This window comes from Nerophis lumbriciformis, linkage group LG03 (genome assembly GCF_033978685.3).
Source record: "Nerophis lumbriciformis linkage group LG03, RoL_Nlum_v2.1, whole genome shotgun sequence".
Lineage (NCBI taxonomy): Eukaryota > Metazoa > Chordata > Actinopteri > Syngnathiformes > Syngnathidae > Nerophis > Nerophis lumbriciformis.
Window position 1 is genome coordinate 8,915,001 of NC_084550.2, and position 14,989 is coordinate 8,929,989.

A 14,989-nucleotide genomic window follows, 5' to 3' on the forward strand; every position below is an offset into this window, starting at 1 on the left:
CATGCTTGAAGTAAGAAATTATTACTTAAAAAAAGCACTTTTATACTTGTGAGTGTTGATGACACAGCTTTGCAACAGTTGATATTCTAGTTTCAAGCATGTTTTACTCAATATAGGTCATCAAATCTCAGCAACAAGCTGTAATATCTTACTGACATCATTTAGGACCAAAACCCTTAAAACAAGTAAAACACTCTAACATAAAATCTGCTTAGTGAGAAGAATTATCTTATCAGACAGAAAGAAAAAAAAATGTGTGTTGTTGTATTGTGCAGGTTTGAAATAAATACTTCAAACAAAAAAAAAAGAAGCAAATATCACCCTTATTTGAGATATTTAATCTTACTTAGATTTCAGTTTTTGCAGTGTGTTTTAAAGTGTCACTTACCGTGCTGTAAAACAACACCTGACTTCCACTGCTACTCAGCAGCTGGGTGTTGTTGTATGGGTTAAAAATGATGTAGTTCTGAAAAACAAGTTAGTAGGAATGATGTGTGAGGTAGAATGAAGTGAGACGTATTGGAACGTACTTGATGACCATATTCAGGGCTGAGCTCAGTGAGCCACAGTGGCTCCTGTGTATCCTGAGTCCAGTCCCAGATACACACACACTGTGGGGAAAAAAAGCATGCTGATTAAGCCTAACTTTATGTCATGTCCACAAATGTTTGACACTCGACAAGGCCATGTGACTCACTTGGTCTTTTTCATTCCCGAGTGTCACCAGTTGCTTGTTGTCACCCGAAAATGCTATCGCAATGACTCCCCCGTCGGAATGGCAGTCGAACAAAGTGTGCACAGGAATGCTGTAACATTTCAATAAAGTTCAATAGAAAAAAGTTGTTATTTATAATATCCATTATGCAAAAAAAGATTGCTCTCAAGTACACTGCAAAAACTGAAATCTAAGTAAGATTAAATATCTCAAATAAGGGTGATATTTGCTTATTTTCTGTCTAATAAGATAATTATTCTCACTAAGCAGATTTTATGTTAGAGTGTTTTACTTTTTTTTTAAGTGTTTTGGTCATAAATGATCTCAGTAAGATATTACAGCTTGTTGCTGATATTTGATGACCTATATTGAGTAAAACATGCTTGAAACTAGAATATCAACTGTTGCAAAGCTGTGTCATCAACACTCACAAGTATAAAACTACTTTTTTAAAGTAATCATTTCTTATTTCAAGCATGAAAAAAAAATCATGACTATGACACAATTGTGTCTCATAATTAAAACAGATGACAGCCAAATGGACTTTGCTGTTTTATTTACAATGAAACAATAGAAAATAGGTACTCATATAGTAGTACAGTTGGCACAGTACAGTAAACTGACAGTTAATATTTAAACATTTAATATTTCTAACAATTTTGAACAGAAATAGTTCATGCACATTCAGATAAATTCTTCAAAATTACAATAAAAAAATTTAGGCCGGGTGCCGGGCTGTATATATGCACACTAATTGACTGAAAGAGCACGCACTTGGCGCGATGATGTCATGTTGTCGATGGAAAAATGCATTTTTAGACAATATGATTTGCCTGAGCGGCTAGGAGACCCCGAGAGTAACAAGCGGTTGCCTTGTTGCCTTTCCATTAAGAACAATAAATCAGTTTTTAGTATAAGTTTGCTGGTTTCAAGAAATGTAATGCCGAGCGCATATCATTATGTCAAGATAATGGCACTAGCATTTACTTATTTAAGAATATTTTTCAACATATTGAATAAAAAGGTCTCTTTTTTTTCTACCAAGAGAAGTGCACTTGTTATTAGTGAGAATATACTTATTTTAAGGTATTTTTGGGTTCATTGAGGTTAGCTAATTTGACTTGTTTTGGAAAGTCTTGACAAGCCAAATTTTCTTGTTCTATTGGCAGATAATTTTGCTTAGTTCAAATAAAATACCCCTCACTTTGGTAAATTTTTTTCTTGTTTTTGAACACTGACTTTTTGCAGTGTACTCAGTGGTCTTAGAGTGTCCCCCCTGAGATCGGTAGGTTGTGAGTTCAAACCCCGGCCGAGTCATACCAAAGACTATAAAAAATGGGACCCATTACCTCCCTGCTTGGCACTCAGCATCAAGGGTTGGAATTGGGGGTTAAATCACCAAAAATGATCCCCGGGTGCGGCTGCTGCTCACTGCTCCCCTCACCTCCCATAGGGTGGACAAGGGGATGGGTCAAATGCAGAGGACAAATTTCACCACACCTAATGTGTGTGTGTGTGTGACAATCATTGGTACTTTAACTTCTCTGAGAGCTTGTTTAATACATGTAGCGCTAAATTTGACCAGTCGAGGGCGACAACGCTACACCTTGGGTTGAATTGTGATGAGTCACATTCATTGTGTGCAATGTTCGATGTGAATGTTGGGGTCGGTATAGCTCGGTTGGTAGAGTGGCCGTGCCAGCAACTTGAGGGTTCCAGGTTCGATCCCCGCTTCCGCCATCCTCGTCACTGCTGCTGAGTCCTTGGGCAAGACACTTTACTGCTCCCAGTGCCACCCACACTGGGTTGAATGTAACTTAGATATTTGGTTTCACTATGTAAAAAGCGCTTTGAGTCACTAGAGAAAAGCGCTATATAAATAGAATTTACTTCACAACTGGGAGCTTGGTCAATTATGCGTCATCCCGGGGGCCATGGATAATTCATTCATTCAATCAAGGATGCTAAAATAATATCTAAACGGTGGACATTTATTCATGAAAATATGAAGAAGCTGATGATGATGTGTTTGACGGAAGAGGAGCTCGAAGGAGATACCGTAGAAGTCTGCTCTCCAAGATAAATGCTGTACATTATTATGACCTTACTTTATAAAACTACTGTAGTTGTTAGTAGTACAATTCTATTGTATTATTTTTCAAGCAATACCTCTTATTTTAAAGTTTGTTTTTGTTTTTAAAATACATTTTACATGTTAAAATGGTGGTGTTTTTAGGGATTAACTAATTAAATTAAATTAAATTAAATGTAATTAAATTAAATTAAATTAAATTTAATTTAATAAAATGCAATACAATTTAATAAAATGTAATACAATTAAATGAAATAAATTAAAATTAAATTAAATTAAATTAAATTAAATTTAAATTAAATTAAATTAAATTAAATTAAAATTAATAAAATTAATAAAATTAATAAAATTAATAAAATTAATAAAATTAATAAAATTAAATTTAATTTAATAAAATGTAATACAATTTAATACAATTTAATAAAATTTAAATAAATGTAACTTAACTTAATTTAATTTAATTTAATTTAATTTAATTTAATTTAATTTAATCGATTTCGATTAATTTCATTGACTGACGTTGATTTAAGATTTTAAGCTATGTTGATTTATGCTTTGGGTTAAAATCTCCATCACAAAACCAGGTAAGCTTTTAAGTTGAGTTACTGCTCTACTCTATTGTGGGACTTCTGAGACTTGAACATTATTGGAAAATAGTGTGTTAATATTTGGGACCTTTAAAGAGTTAGAAACATGAACAATATATAGCAGAAGTCTGCTCTCCAAGATAAATGCTGTACATTATTATGACCTTACTTTATAAAACTACTGTAGTTGTTAGTAGTACAATTCTATTGTATTATTTTTCAAACAATACCTCTTATTTTAAAGTTTGTTTTTGTTTTTAAAAGACATTTTACATGTTAAAATGGTGGTGTTTTTAGGGATTAACTAATTAAATTAAATTAAATTAAATGTAATTAAATTAAATTAAATTTAATTTAATTTAATAAAATGCAATACAATTTAATGAAATTTAATAAAATTAAATGAAATAAATTTCAATTAAATTAAATTTAATTTAATTTAATTTAATTTAATTTAATAAAATTAAATACAATTTGATAAACTGTTATAAAATTTAATACAATTTAATAAAATTAAAATAAATTTAACTTAACTTAACTTAACTTAATTTAATTTAATTTAATTTAATTTAATGTAATCGATTTCGATTAATTTCATTGACTGACGTTGACTTAAGATTTTAAGCTATGTTGATTTATGCTTTGGGTTAAAATCTCCATCACAAAACCAGGTAAGCTTTTAAGTTGAGTTACTGCTCTACTCTATTGTGGGACTTCTGAAGACTTGAACATTATTGGAAAATAGTGTGTTAATATTTGGACCTTTAAAGAGTTAGAAACATGAACAATATATAGTAGAAGTCTGCTCTCCAAGATAAATGCTGTACATTATTATGACCTTACTTTATAAAACTACTGTAGTTGTTAGTACAATTCTATTGTATTATTTTTCAAACAATACCTCTTATTTTAAAGTTTGTTTTTGTTTTCAAAAGACATTTTACATGTTAAAATGGTGGTGTTTTTAGGGATTAACTAATTAAATTAAATTAAATTAAATGTAATTACATTAAATTATATTAAATTTAATTTAATAAAATGCAATACAATTTAATAAAATTTAATAAAATTTAATGAAATAAATTAAAATTAAATTAAATTTAATTTAATTTAAATTTAAATTTAAATTAAATTAATTTTAATTAAATTAAATTTAATTTAATTTAATAAAATTAAATACAATTTAATAAACTGTTATAAAATGTAATACAATTTAATAACATTAAAATAAATTTAACTTAACTTAACTTAATTTAATTTAATTTAATTTAATTTAATCGATTTCGATTAATTTCATTGACTGACGTTGACTTAAGATTTTAAGCTATGTTGATTTATGCTTTGGGTTAAAATCTCCATCACAAAACCAGGTAAGCTTTTAAGTTGAGTTACTGCTCTACTCTATTGTGGGACTTCTGAGACTTGAACATTATTGGAAAATAGTGTGTTAATATTTGGACCTTTAAAGAGTTAGAAACATGAACAATAGAAGTCTGCTCTCCAAGATACATGCTGTACATTATTATGACCTTACTTTATAAAACTACTGTAGTTGTTAGTAGTACAATTCTATTGTATTATTGTTCAAACAATACCTCTTATTTTAAAGTTTGTTTTTGTTTTTAAAAGACATTTTACATGTTAAAATGGTGGTGTTTTTAGGGATTAACTAATTAAATTAAATTAAATTAAATGTAATTAAATTACATTTAATTTAATTTAATTTAATAAAATGCAATACAATTTAATAAAATTAAATAAAATTAAATGAAATAAATTAAAATTAAATTTAAATTAAATTAAATTAAATGTAATTTAATAAAATTAAATAAAATTAAATAAACTGTTATAAAATGTAATACAATTTAATACAATTAAAATACATTTAACTTAACTTAATTTAATTTAATTTAATTTAATTTAATTTAATTTAATTTAATTTAATTTAATTTAATTTAATTTAATTTAATTTAATCGATTTCGATTAATTTCATTGACTGACGTTGACTTAAGATTTTAAGCTATGTTGACTTATGCTTTGGGTTAAAATCTCCATCACAAAACCAGGTAAGCTTTTAAGTTGAGTTACTGCTCTACTCTATTGTGGGACTTTTGAGACTTGAACATTATTGGAAAATAGTGTGTTAATATTTGGGACCTTTAAAGAGTTAGAAACATGAACAATATATAGCTACCCAGAGTACGAATCCCAGATGATTACGGTGCTTTTCAAACTCTTGTCTGCTGTTGCAATCCATCGTCTGTCTTGACTGACGCACAAACACGAAATGGGGTTGCAGTGACCCTAACAATGTCAAGGGTGGAGTGAATTTTATAGACGTACAGCACATGACAAAGATTGTTTTTGTTTTTACCTGAAGTATGTGTTGGGAGTTTGTGGTATAATTGTAGATGATGGCGACATGAGCTCCGGCATAGAGGAACACCAGTTGACTGTGGTCTTGCAGAATGAAGACAGGAAGGGTGGAGTTCACGCCATTGACCCAGTCAAGTGACTGCGTGGACAAAAGAGCACATTTAAAATACACATTTTCGTAACAGCATCGTTTTTTGTATCAGTATACGTACCAATGCATGTGTTCTATTGTGTGTTATCTCCTTGGGGAAAAGGGTTTCACTGGTTGCAGTGTACACTTGGGACTCTCTAGTTAGTCTTAGTTTGTCAGTTTCACTCTGGGACTGGGGGATGTTTGAGGTCTCCGGGTTCGGTGCTTCCGTCCCTGACATTATGCCTAAAAGCCAAGTAAAGTGTAAATTACTGACATTTCTATCAAAAGTAAAGCTCTTACCAAATAATGAATCTCTATTGAAATGTATAATTTATCAATATACTTTTAAGCATCTACAAACCCCGTTTCCATATGAGTTGGGAAATTGTGGTAGATGTAAATATAAACGGAATACAATGCAAATCATTTTCAACCCATATTAAGTTGAATATGCTACAAAGACAACATATTTAATGTTCAAACTGATAAACATTTTTTTTTTGCAAAAAATCATTAACTTTAAAATTTGATGCCAACAACACGTGACAAAGAAGTTGGGAAAGGTGGCAATAAATACTGATAAAGTTGAGGAATGCTCATCAAACACTTATTTGGAACATCCCACAGGTGAACAGGCAAATTGGGAACAGGTGGGTGCCATGATTGGGTATAAAAGTAGATTCCATGAAATGCTCAGTCATTCACAAACAAGGATGGGGCGAGGGTCACCACTTTGTCAACAAATGCGTGAGCAAATTGTTGAACAGTGTAAGAAAAACCTTTCTCAACCAGCTATTGCAAGGAATTTAGGGATTTCGCCATCTACGGTCCGTAATATCATCAAAGGGTTCAGAGAATCTGGAGAAATCACTGCACGTAAGCAGCTAAGCCCGTGACCTTCCATCCCTCAGGCTGTACTGCATCAACAAGCGACATCAGTGTGTAAAGGATATCACCACATGGGCTCAGGAACACTTCAGAAACCCACTGTCAGTAACTACAGTTGGTCGCTACATCTGTAAGTGCAACTTAAAACTCTCCTATGCAAGGCGAAAACCATTTATCAACAACACCCAGAAACGCCGTCGGCTTCGCTGGGCCTGAGCTCATCTAAGATGGACTGATACAAAGTGGAAAAGTGTTCTGTGGTCTGACGAGTCCACATTTCAAATTGTTTTTGGAAACTGTGGACGTCATGTCCTCCGGACCAAAGAGGAAAATAACCATCCGGATTGCTATAGGCGCAAAGTTGAAAAGCCAGCATCTATGATGGTATTTGGGTGTGTTAGTGCCCAAGACATGGGTAACTTACACATCTGTGAAGGCGCCATTAATGCTGAAAGGTTTTGGAGCAACATATGTTGCCATCCAAGCAACGTTACCATGGACGCCCCTGCTTATTTCAGCAAGACAATGCCAAGCCACGTGTTACATCAACGTGGCTTCATAGTAAAAGAATGCGGGTACTAGACTGCCCTGCCTGTAGTCCAGACCTGTCTCCCATTGAAAATGTGTGGCGCCTAAAATAGCACAACGGTGACCCCCGGACTGTTGAACAAGTTAAGCTGTACATCAAGCAAGAATGGGATAGAATTCCACCTGAGAAGCTTAAAAATGTGTCTCCTCACTTCCCAAACGTTTACTGAGTGTTGTTAAAAGGAAAGGCCATGTAACACAGTGGTGAACATGCCCTTTCCCAACTACTTTGGCACGTGTTGCAGCCATGAAATTCTAAGTTAATGGTTATTTGCAAAAAAAAAATAAAGTTTATGAGTTTGAACATCAAATATGTTGTCTTTGTAGTGCTATCAACTGAATATGGGTTGAAAAGGATTTCTAAATCATTGTATTCCGTTTATATTTACATCTAACACAATTTCCCAACTCATATGGAAACGGGGTTTGTATAATTAATCAATATACTTTTAAGCATCCATATACAGCATAAAGTAGCAAGAAACATGTCAATAATGAATAGAGCAAAACATGTTCGAGACCAAAAATCACTCCATATTCTCTACTGCTCGCGAGTGTTATCATATCTGAATATCTAAAAAATGTGCGGCAGCAGTGGTTATGGATCTAACTAAAGCATTTGACACAATTAATCACAATATTTTAATTAAAAAAACTACAACGATATGGCATCAGAGGGTTAGTCTTAAACTGGATAAGAAGTTATTTAACGAACAGGAAACAATACGTGAAGCTCGGCGAACACACGTCTACAACGCTAAATATATCCTGTGGTGTACCTCAGGGATCAATACTAGGACCAAAATGATTCAATCTCTATATAAATGACATTTGTAAAGTTACAAAATATTTAAAGTTAGTTTTATTTGCGGACGATACAACTGCGTTTTGTTCAGGAGAGAACACACAGAAGCTAATACAAATAATAACAGAAGAAATGAACAAATTAAAAAGATGGTTTGACAAAAACAGACGACCCTATTTTTCGGACTATAAGTCGCAGTTTTTTTTCATAGTTTGGCCGGGCTCCATTGCGACATATATGGTTTTTTCCTTCTTTATTATGCATTTCCGGCAGGTGCGACTTATACTCCGGTGCGACTTATACTCCGAAAAATACGGTATCTTTGAATCTCAGTAAAACTAAAATAATGCTATTTGGTAACAGTAGAAGAGAAAGTCAAACGCAAATACAAATAGACAGAATAGAAATTGAAAGAGTAAATGAAACCAAATTTCTAGGTATAATGATTGATGATAAATTGAACACAACATAAAGTAGCAAGAAACACGTCAATAATGAATAAAGCAAAACATGTTCTAGACCAAAAATCACTCCATATTCTCTACTGCTCGCTAGTGTTACCATATCTGAGTTATTGTGCAGAAATATGGGGAAATAACTACAAAAGTACACTTCATTCACTAACGGTGTTACAAAAAAGATCAGTTATAATAATACATAATGTTGGATATAGAGAACATAAAAACCCTTTATTTATTGAATCAAAAATACTGAAATTTTACGACATAGTCAACTTGCAAAAAGCTACCATTATACACAAAGCAAACTATAATCTGCTGCCCAAGAATATACAACAATTCTTCTCAAAAAAATAGGAGCAATATAATCTTAGAGAAAAATGTAATTTAAAACATTTGTAGGCACGTACAACACTTCAGACAGTGGTTCTTAACCTGGGTTCGATGGAACCCTAGTGGTTCGGTGAGTCGGGCTCAGGGGTTCGGCGGAGGTCACTCATCGTGTAAATAAAAACTTTTCCCTATTGGCGTATTACGGATACGACAACAGCAGAAGTCAGACTGATTTGCAGGTGTGTAATTTGTTGTGAGTTTATGCACTGTGTTGGTTTTGTTGTTTGAACAAGGTGATGTTCATGCACGGTTCATTTTGTGCACCAGTAATAAAACATGGTAACACTTTAGTATGGGGAACATATTCACCATTAATTAGTTGCTTATTAACATGCAAATTAGTAACATATTGGCTCTTGACTAGTCATTATTAAGTACTTATTAATGCCTTATTCGGCATGGCCTTATTATAACGCTAACCCTCTAACCCTGACCCTGACCCTAACCCTAACCAAATAACTCTAAATTAAGTCTTTGTTACTTTGAATATGTTCCTCTAGTGCAGGGGTCGGCAACCCAAAATGTTGAAAGAGCCATATTGGACCAAAAATACAAAAACAAATCTGTCTGGAGCCGCAACAAATTAAAAGCCATATTACATACAGATAGTGTGTCATGAGATATAAATTGAATTAATATGACTTAAAGGAAACTAAATGAGCTCAAATATAGCTACAAATGAGGCATAATGATGCAATATGTACATATAGCTAGCCTAAATAGCATGTTAGCATCGATTAGCTTGCAGTCATGCAGTGACCAAATATGTCTGATTAGCACTCCACACAAGTCAATAACATCAACAAAACTCACCTTTGTGCATTCACGCACAACGTTAAAAGTTTGGTGGACAAAATAAGACAGAAAAAGAAGTGGCATAAAACACGTCCTAGAAAGTCGGAGAAAGTTATACATGTAAACAAACTACGGTGAGTTCAAGCACCGCCAAAATTAGTAGGACAAAACGGTACTCGCCAAATACTCGAACCAGTGAAGCATGTTTAATATAAACAGTGTGCTTTATAACAATTAGGGAGGTTTGTGTCATGTTTGTCCTCCTACAGAAACCATATTAAAACAAAAACTTTTTTTTTCCCCCTCATCTTTTTCCATTTTTCATACATTTTTGAAAAAGCTCCAGAGAGCCACTAGGGCGGCGCTAAAGAGCCGCATGCGGCTCGAGAGCCGCGGGTTGCCGACCCCCGCCCTAGTGTCTAAATAACTCTAAATTAAGTCTTTGTTACTTAGAATATGTTCCCCATACTAAAGTGTTACCAAAAACATAACTTTGTCTTGGATTGGGAAAAAAAAAATATATATATATATATATATATTTCACTAAAGAAGGGTTCGGTGAATGCCATACTTGCCAACCTTGAGACCTCCGATTTCGGGAGGTGGGGGTGGGGGCGTGGTCGGGGGTGGGGGGCGTGTTCGGGGGCGTGGTTAAGATATATATATATAAGAAATACTTGACTTTCAGTGAATTCTAGCTATATATATATATATATATATATATATATATATATATATATATATATATATATATATATATATATATATATATATATATATATATATATATATAAATAAAATAAATACTTGAATTTCAGTGTTCATTTACAAACTACAACTCACAAACACTTTAGAGTTAGGCTCCACCATCAGAAAGTGTACTTAAACTTATAAAGATCACATGGATATTATTCAGTGAGTTGATTCACCAAAACTAACCTGTTATACAGGAGGAAAAAGCACACAGGACGTTTCAATTGTTCACAGACTGGTCGCGCTCATCAGAATGACAAGACACTTCCGGTCTGCAGGTGATAGCATTCAATTGGGAAGAAACGCCCTACTGCCCCCTACTGACCAATGTGAATACTGATAAATGTGTAATGACAGCTCCAAAAACGAATTCAAACCACAAAATAAAATAAATAAATCAACACAAAAATGTGACACATTATGGGTGGGTCACATATGCATGTATAGTAGATGGCAGTATTGTCCTGTTTAAAAGTGTCACAACATTGCTGTTTACGGCAGACGAACTGCTTTACGGTAGACACTGTTGTTGTGTGTTGTCAACACGTCACTCAGGTCCGCCTGAATTTTGGGACTTTTTCGGGAGAAAATTTGTCCCGGGAGGTTTTCGGGAGAAGCGCTGAATTTCGGGAGTCTCCCGGAAAATCCGGGAGGGTTGGCAAGTATGCATAAAACACGTCCTAGAAAGTCGGAGAAAGTTATACATGTAAACAAACTAAGGTGAATTCAAGGACTGCCAAAATTAGTAGGACAAAACGGCACTCGCCAAATACTCGAATCAGTGAAGCATGTTTAATATAAACAGTGTGCTTTATAACAATTAGGGAGGTTTGTGTCATGTTTGTCCTCCTACAGAAACCATATTAAAACAAAAACTTTTTTTTTCCCCCTCATCTTTTTCCATTTTTCATACATTTTTGATAAAGCTCCAGAGAGCCACTAGGGTGGCACTAAAGAGCCGCATGCGGCTCGAGAGCCGCGGGTTGCCGACCCCCGCCCAAGTGTCTAAATAACTCTAAATTAAGTCTTTGTTACTTAGAATATGTTCCCCATACTAAAGTGTTACCAAAAACATATAACTTTGTCTTGGATTGGAAAAAAAAAAAAAAAAAAATATATATATATATATATATATATATATATATATATATATATATATATATATATATATATATATATATATATATATATATATATTTCACTAAAGAAGGGTTCGGTGAATGCCATACTTGCCAACCTTGAGACCTCTGATTTCGGGAGGTGGGGCGTGGGGGAGTGGTCGGGGGTGGGGCGGGGTGTGTGGTCGGGAGCGTGGTTAAGATATATATATATATATATATATATATATAAGAAATACTTGACTTTCAGTGAATTAAATAAATACTTGAATTTCAGTGTTCATTTACAAACTACAACTCACAAACACTTTAGAGTTAGGCTCCACCATCAGAATGTGTACTTAAACTTATAAAGATCACATGGATATTATTCAGTGAGTTGATTCACCAAAACTAACCTGTTATACAGGAGGAAAAAGCACACAGGACGTTTCAATTGTTCACAGACTGGTCGCGCTTTTAGAATGACAAGACACTTCCGGTCTGCAGGTGATAGCATTCAATTGGGAAGAAACGCCCTACTGCCCCCTACTGACCAATGTGAATACTGATAAATGTGTAATGACAGCTCCAAAAACGAATTCAAACCACAAAATAAAATAAATAAATCAACACAAAAATGTGACACATTATGGGTGGGTCACATATGCATGTATAGTAGATGGCAGTATTGTCCTGTTTAAAAGTGTCACAACATTGCTGTTTACGGCAGACGAACTGCTTTACGGTAGACACTGTTGTTGTGTGTTGTCAACACGTCACTCAGGTCCGCCTGAATTTCGGGAGTTTTTCGAGAGAAAATTTGTCCCGGGAGGTTTTCGGGAGAAGCGCTGAATTTCGGGAGTCTCCCGGAAAATCCGGGAGGGTTGGCAAGTATGCATAAAACACGTCCTAGAAAGTCGGAGAAAGTTATACATGTAAACAAACTACGGTGAGTTCAAGCACCGCCAAAATTAGTAGGACAAAACGGCACTCGCCAAATACTCGAACCAGTGAAGCATGTTTAATATAAACAGTGTGCTTTATAACAATTAGGGAGGTTTGTGTCATGTTTGTCCTCCTACAGAAACCATATTAAAACGAAAACATTTTTTTTCCCGCTCATCTTTTTCCATTTTTCATACATTTTTGAAAAAGCTCCAGAGAGCCACTAGGGTGGCACTAAAGAGCCGCATGCGGCTCGAGAGCCGCGGGTTGCCGACCCCCGCCCAAGTGTCTAAATAACTCTAAATTAAGTCTTTGTTACTTAGAATATGTTCCCCATACTAAAGTGTTACCAAAAACATATAACTTTGTCTTGGATTGGAAAAAAATATATATATATATGCACCTGGGGATAGGTTGATTGGCAACACTAAATTGGCCCTAGTGTGTGAATGTGAGTGTGAATGTTGTCTGTCTATCTGTGTTGGCCCTGCGATGAGGTGGCGACTTGTCCAGGGTGTACCCCGCCTTCCGCCCGATTGTAGCTGAGATAGGCTCCAGCGCCCCCGCGACCCCGAAGGGAATAAGCGGTAGAAAATGGATGGATGGATGGATGGATGGATATATATATATATATATATATATATATATATATTTCACTAAAGAAGGGTTCGGTGAATGCGCATATGAAACTGGTGGGGTTCGGTACCTCCAACAAGGTTAAGAACCACTGACTTAAAACCTTCAGTATATCAATATGTGGAATTAAATTATGGATTAGATTAAGCAAAGAAATCAAACAATGTACTAAAATAATCCACTTCAAGAAACTCTTCAAACTTAAAGTGTTTACAAAGTACAAAGAATAAGATAAACATTCTGAATTATCTCATCCATCCATCCATTTTCAAGATAATCTTACTCATCTCACCATATGAAATATAACTTACTTCATCAATTATTATGTATTTATTTGTATTGTTATGACTTATGGAGTATATTGTGAATAAATTGAGAACAGGAAGTGAACAAAAGTTTTAGCAACTGTTATGTAAAAGAAAAGGGGTAGGATTAAATAAACTCTGCTTCTTCCTACTCCTTTTCGAACATGTTGAATAGAGAAACTGGAAATGGTGATGTATCACGTATGCTTGCATGTTCCAAATAAACTCAAACTCAACTCAACTCATCTCTATAGTGATAGCTACCGACCATTTCAATAATACGCTTGCATTGCATCTAATAAAGATTTTAGATGTTTTAGTTTTTAATTTTCTTCAACTGATTGGCAGATTGGTCACTCAGTGTTGTCAGCTTGAACACAAAGGTTTCATCAACATCATATATATTATGTGATCCTTTTTTCATTTGATATTTAAAGAATAATTAAGTTAATTCCTACATAACCTTACCTGCGCATGCAAGATCCTGCAACTTCTGTTGTCAAATCCCTTGTTTACCGTTGCCTGGCGACCGGTATTGCGCGAAACAAATTTGGCTGGTAGTTTCAAACTAAAAGCACGCCTCTTTGCAACTGCACTTGACTCTCCCGACCCTTGCAGTTTTACTAAAATACGAGGCTTTCGGTTTTATTGGATGTGATGGTTAAATGTTTATGAACATGTGGATTTGGGAAGTTAAGTTAGAGCGGCTGATGGTTTTGCCAATATATGTCGCAACAATACTTTATTGTGGAAAATCATTGTTTTACGTTACAGTACTGCTATCCATAGACATCTTATAAGTAGACGCAGCATGGCGCGCTACTGCCTACTGCCGCTGACGAGACGCGGGGCCGCCATCTTGGAGTGGTGATCTGCTCCACTCAGTGCAATTCACTTGGCAGGAGCAATGAACTGTCAGCGCATTTAATTCATTTTACCTCACTGAATACCACTGATTTCCACGCGGCTTTTTTGTCATACGTGTAGCTATGATAAAGGACACATGTTTTATTATTCATGGTTTGCTTAATAGTAATAGAATATTCTTATATGCTATAATTGACCAGACGTCCGAGATCAAAACTGGGAATATAATTCCAGAGAAGTGGGAAAAAAACGGTCAGCTATTTTTAAATTGAAGAAACAATATGATTAGGTTATATATACATGCGTATATCCTACATAAATAATGTATGAATACATTAGATATCTATATATATCTCTGTTGCTGCAGCAGCAGAGAGTTTATTCTGTCTTGACACTTTGTATTGATATTTTGTATTATTCTTCCCTTAAATGATCATGTTTACAGTGATTGTTTTATATGTATTTTTTATGTATGTCGCTTTGGATAAAAGCGTCTGCCAAATACTTAAACATAAACACCTGAAAGTCTTTATATCAGCTAAAACCACCAAT

At 34.2% G+C, this 14,989-nt stretch overlaps 1 protein-coding gene across 1 annotated transcript in view; it reads right to left on the minus strand.

Annotated features, from left to right (window-relative positions):
• The window catches only part of cfap251 (cilia and flagella associated protein 251), a 39,598-nt gene extending 33,455 nt beyond the window's left edge, over positions 1 to 6,143 (minus strand). The window contains exons 1-6 of the mRNA XM_061933117.1: positions 5,984 to 6,143; positions 5,770 to 5,910; positions 5,590 to 5,699; positions 698 to 806; positions 531 to 611; positions 389 to 466 (exon numbers count right to left, since the gene is read on the minus strand). Of these exons, the coding sequence (XP_061789101.1) occupies positions 389 to 466; positions 531 to 611; positions 698 to 806; positions 5,590 to 5,699; positions 5,770 to 5,910; positions 5,984 to 6,142 (678 nt within the window). The 5' untranslated portion in view covers position 6,143. The remainder of the gene's footprint in view (positions 1 to 388; positions 467 to 530; positions 612 to 697; positions 807 to 5,589; positions 5,700 to 5,769; positions 5,911 to 5,983) is intronic.
• Between the last annotated feature and the right edge of the window lie 8,846 nt (positions 6,144 to 14,989).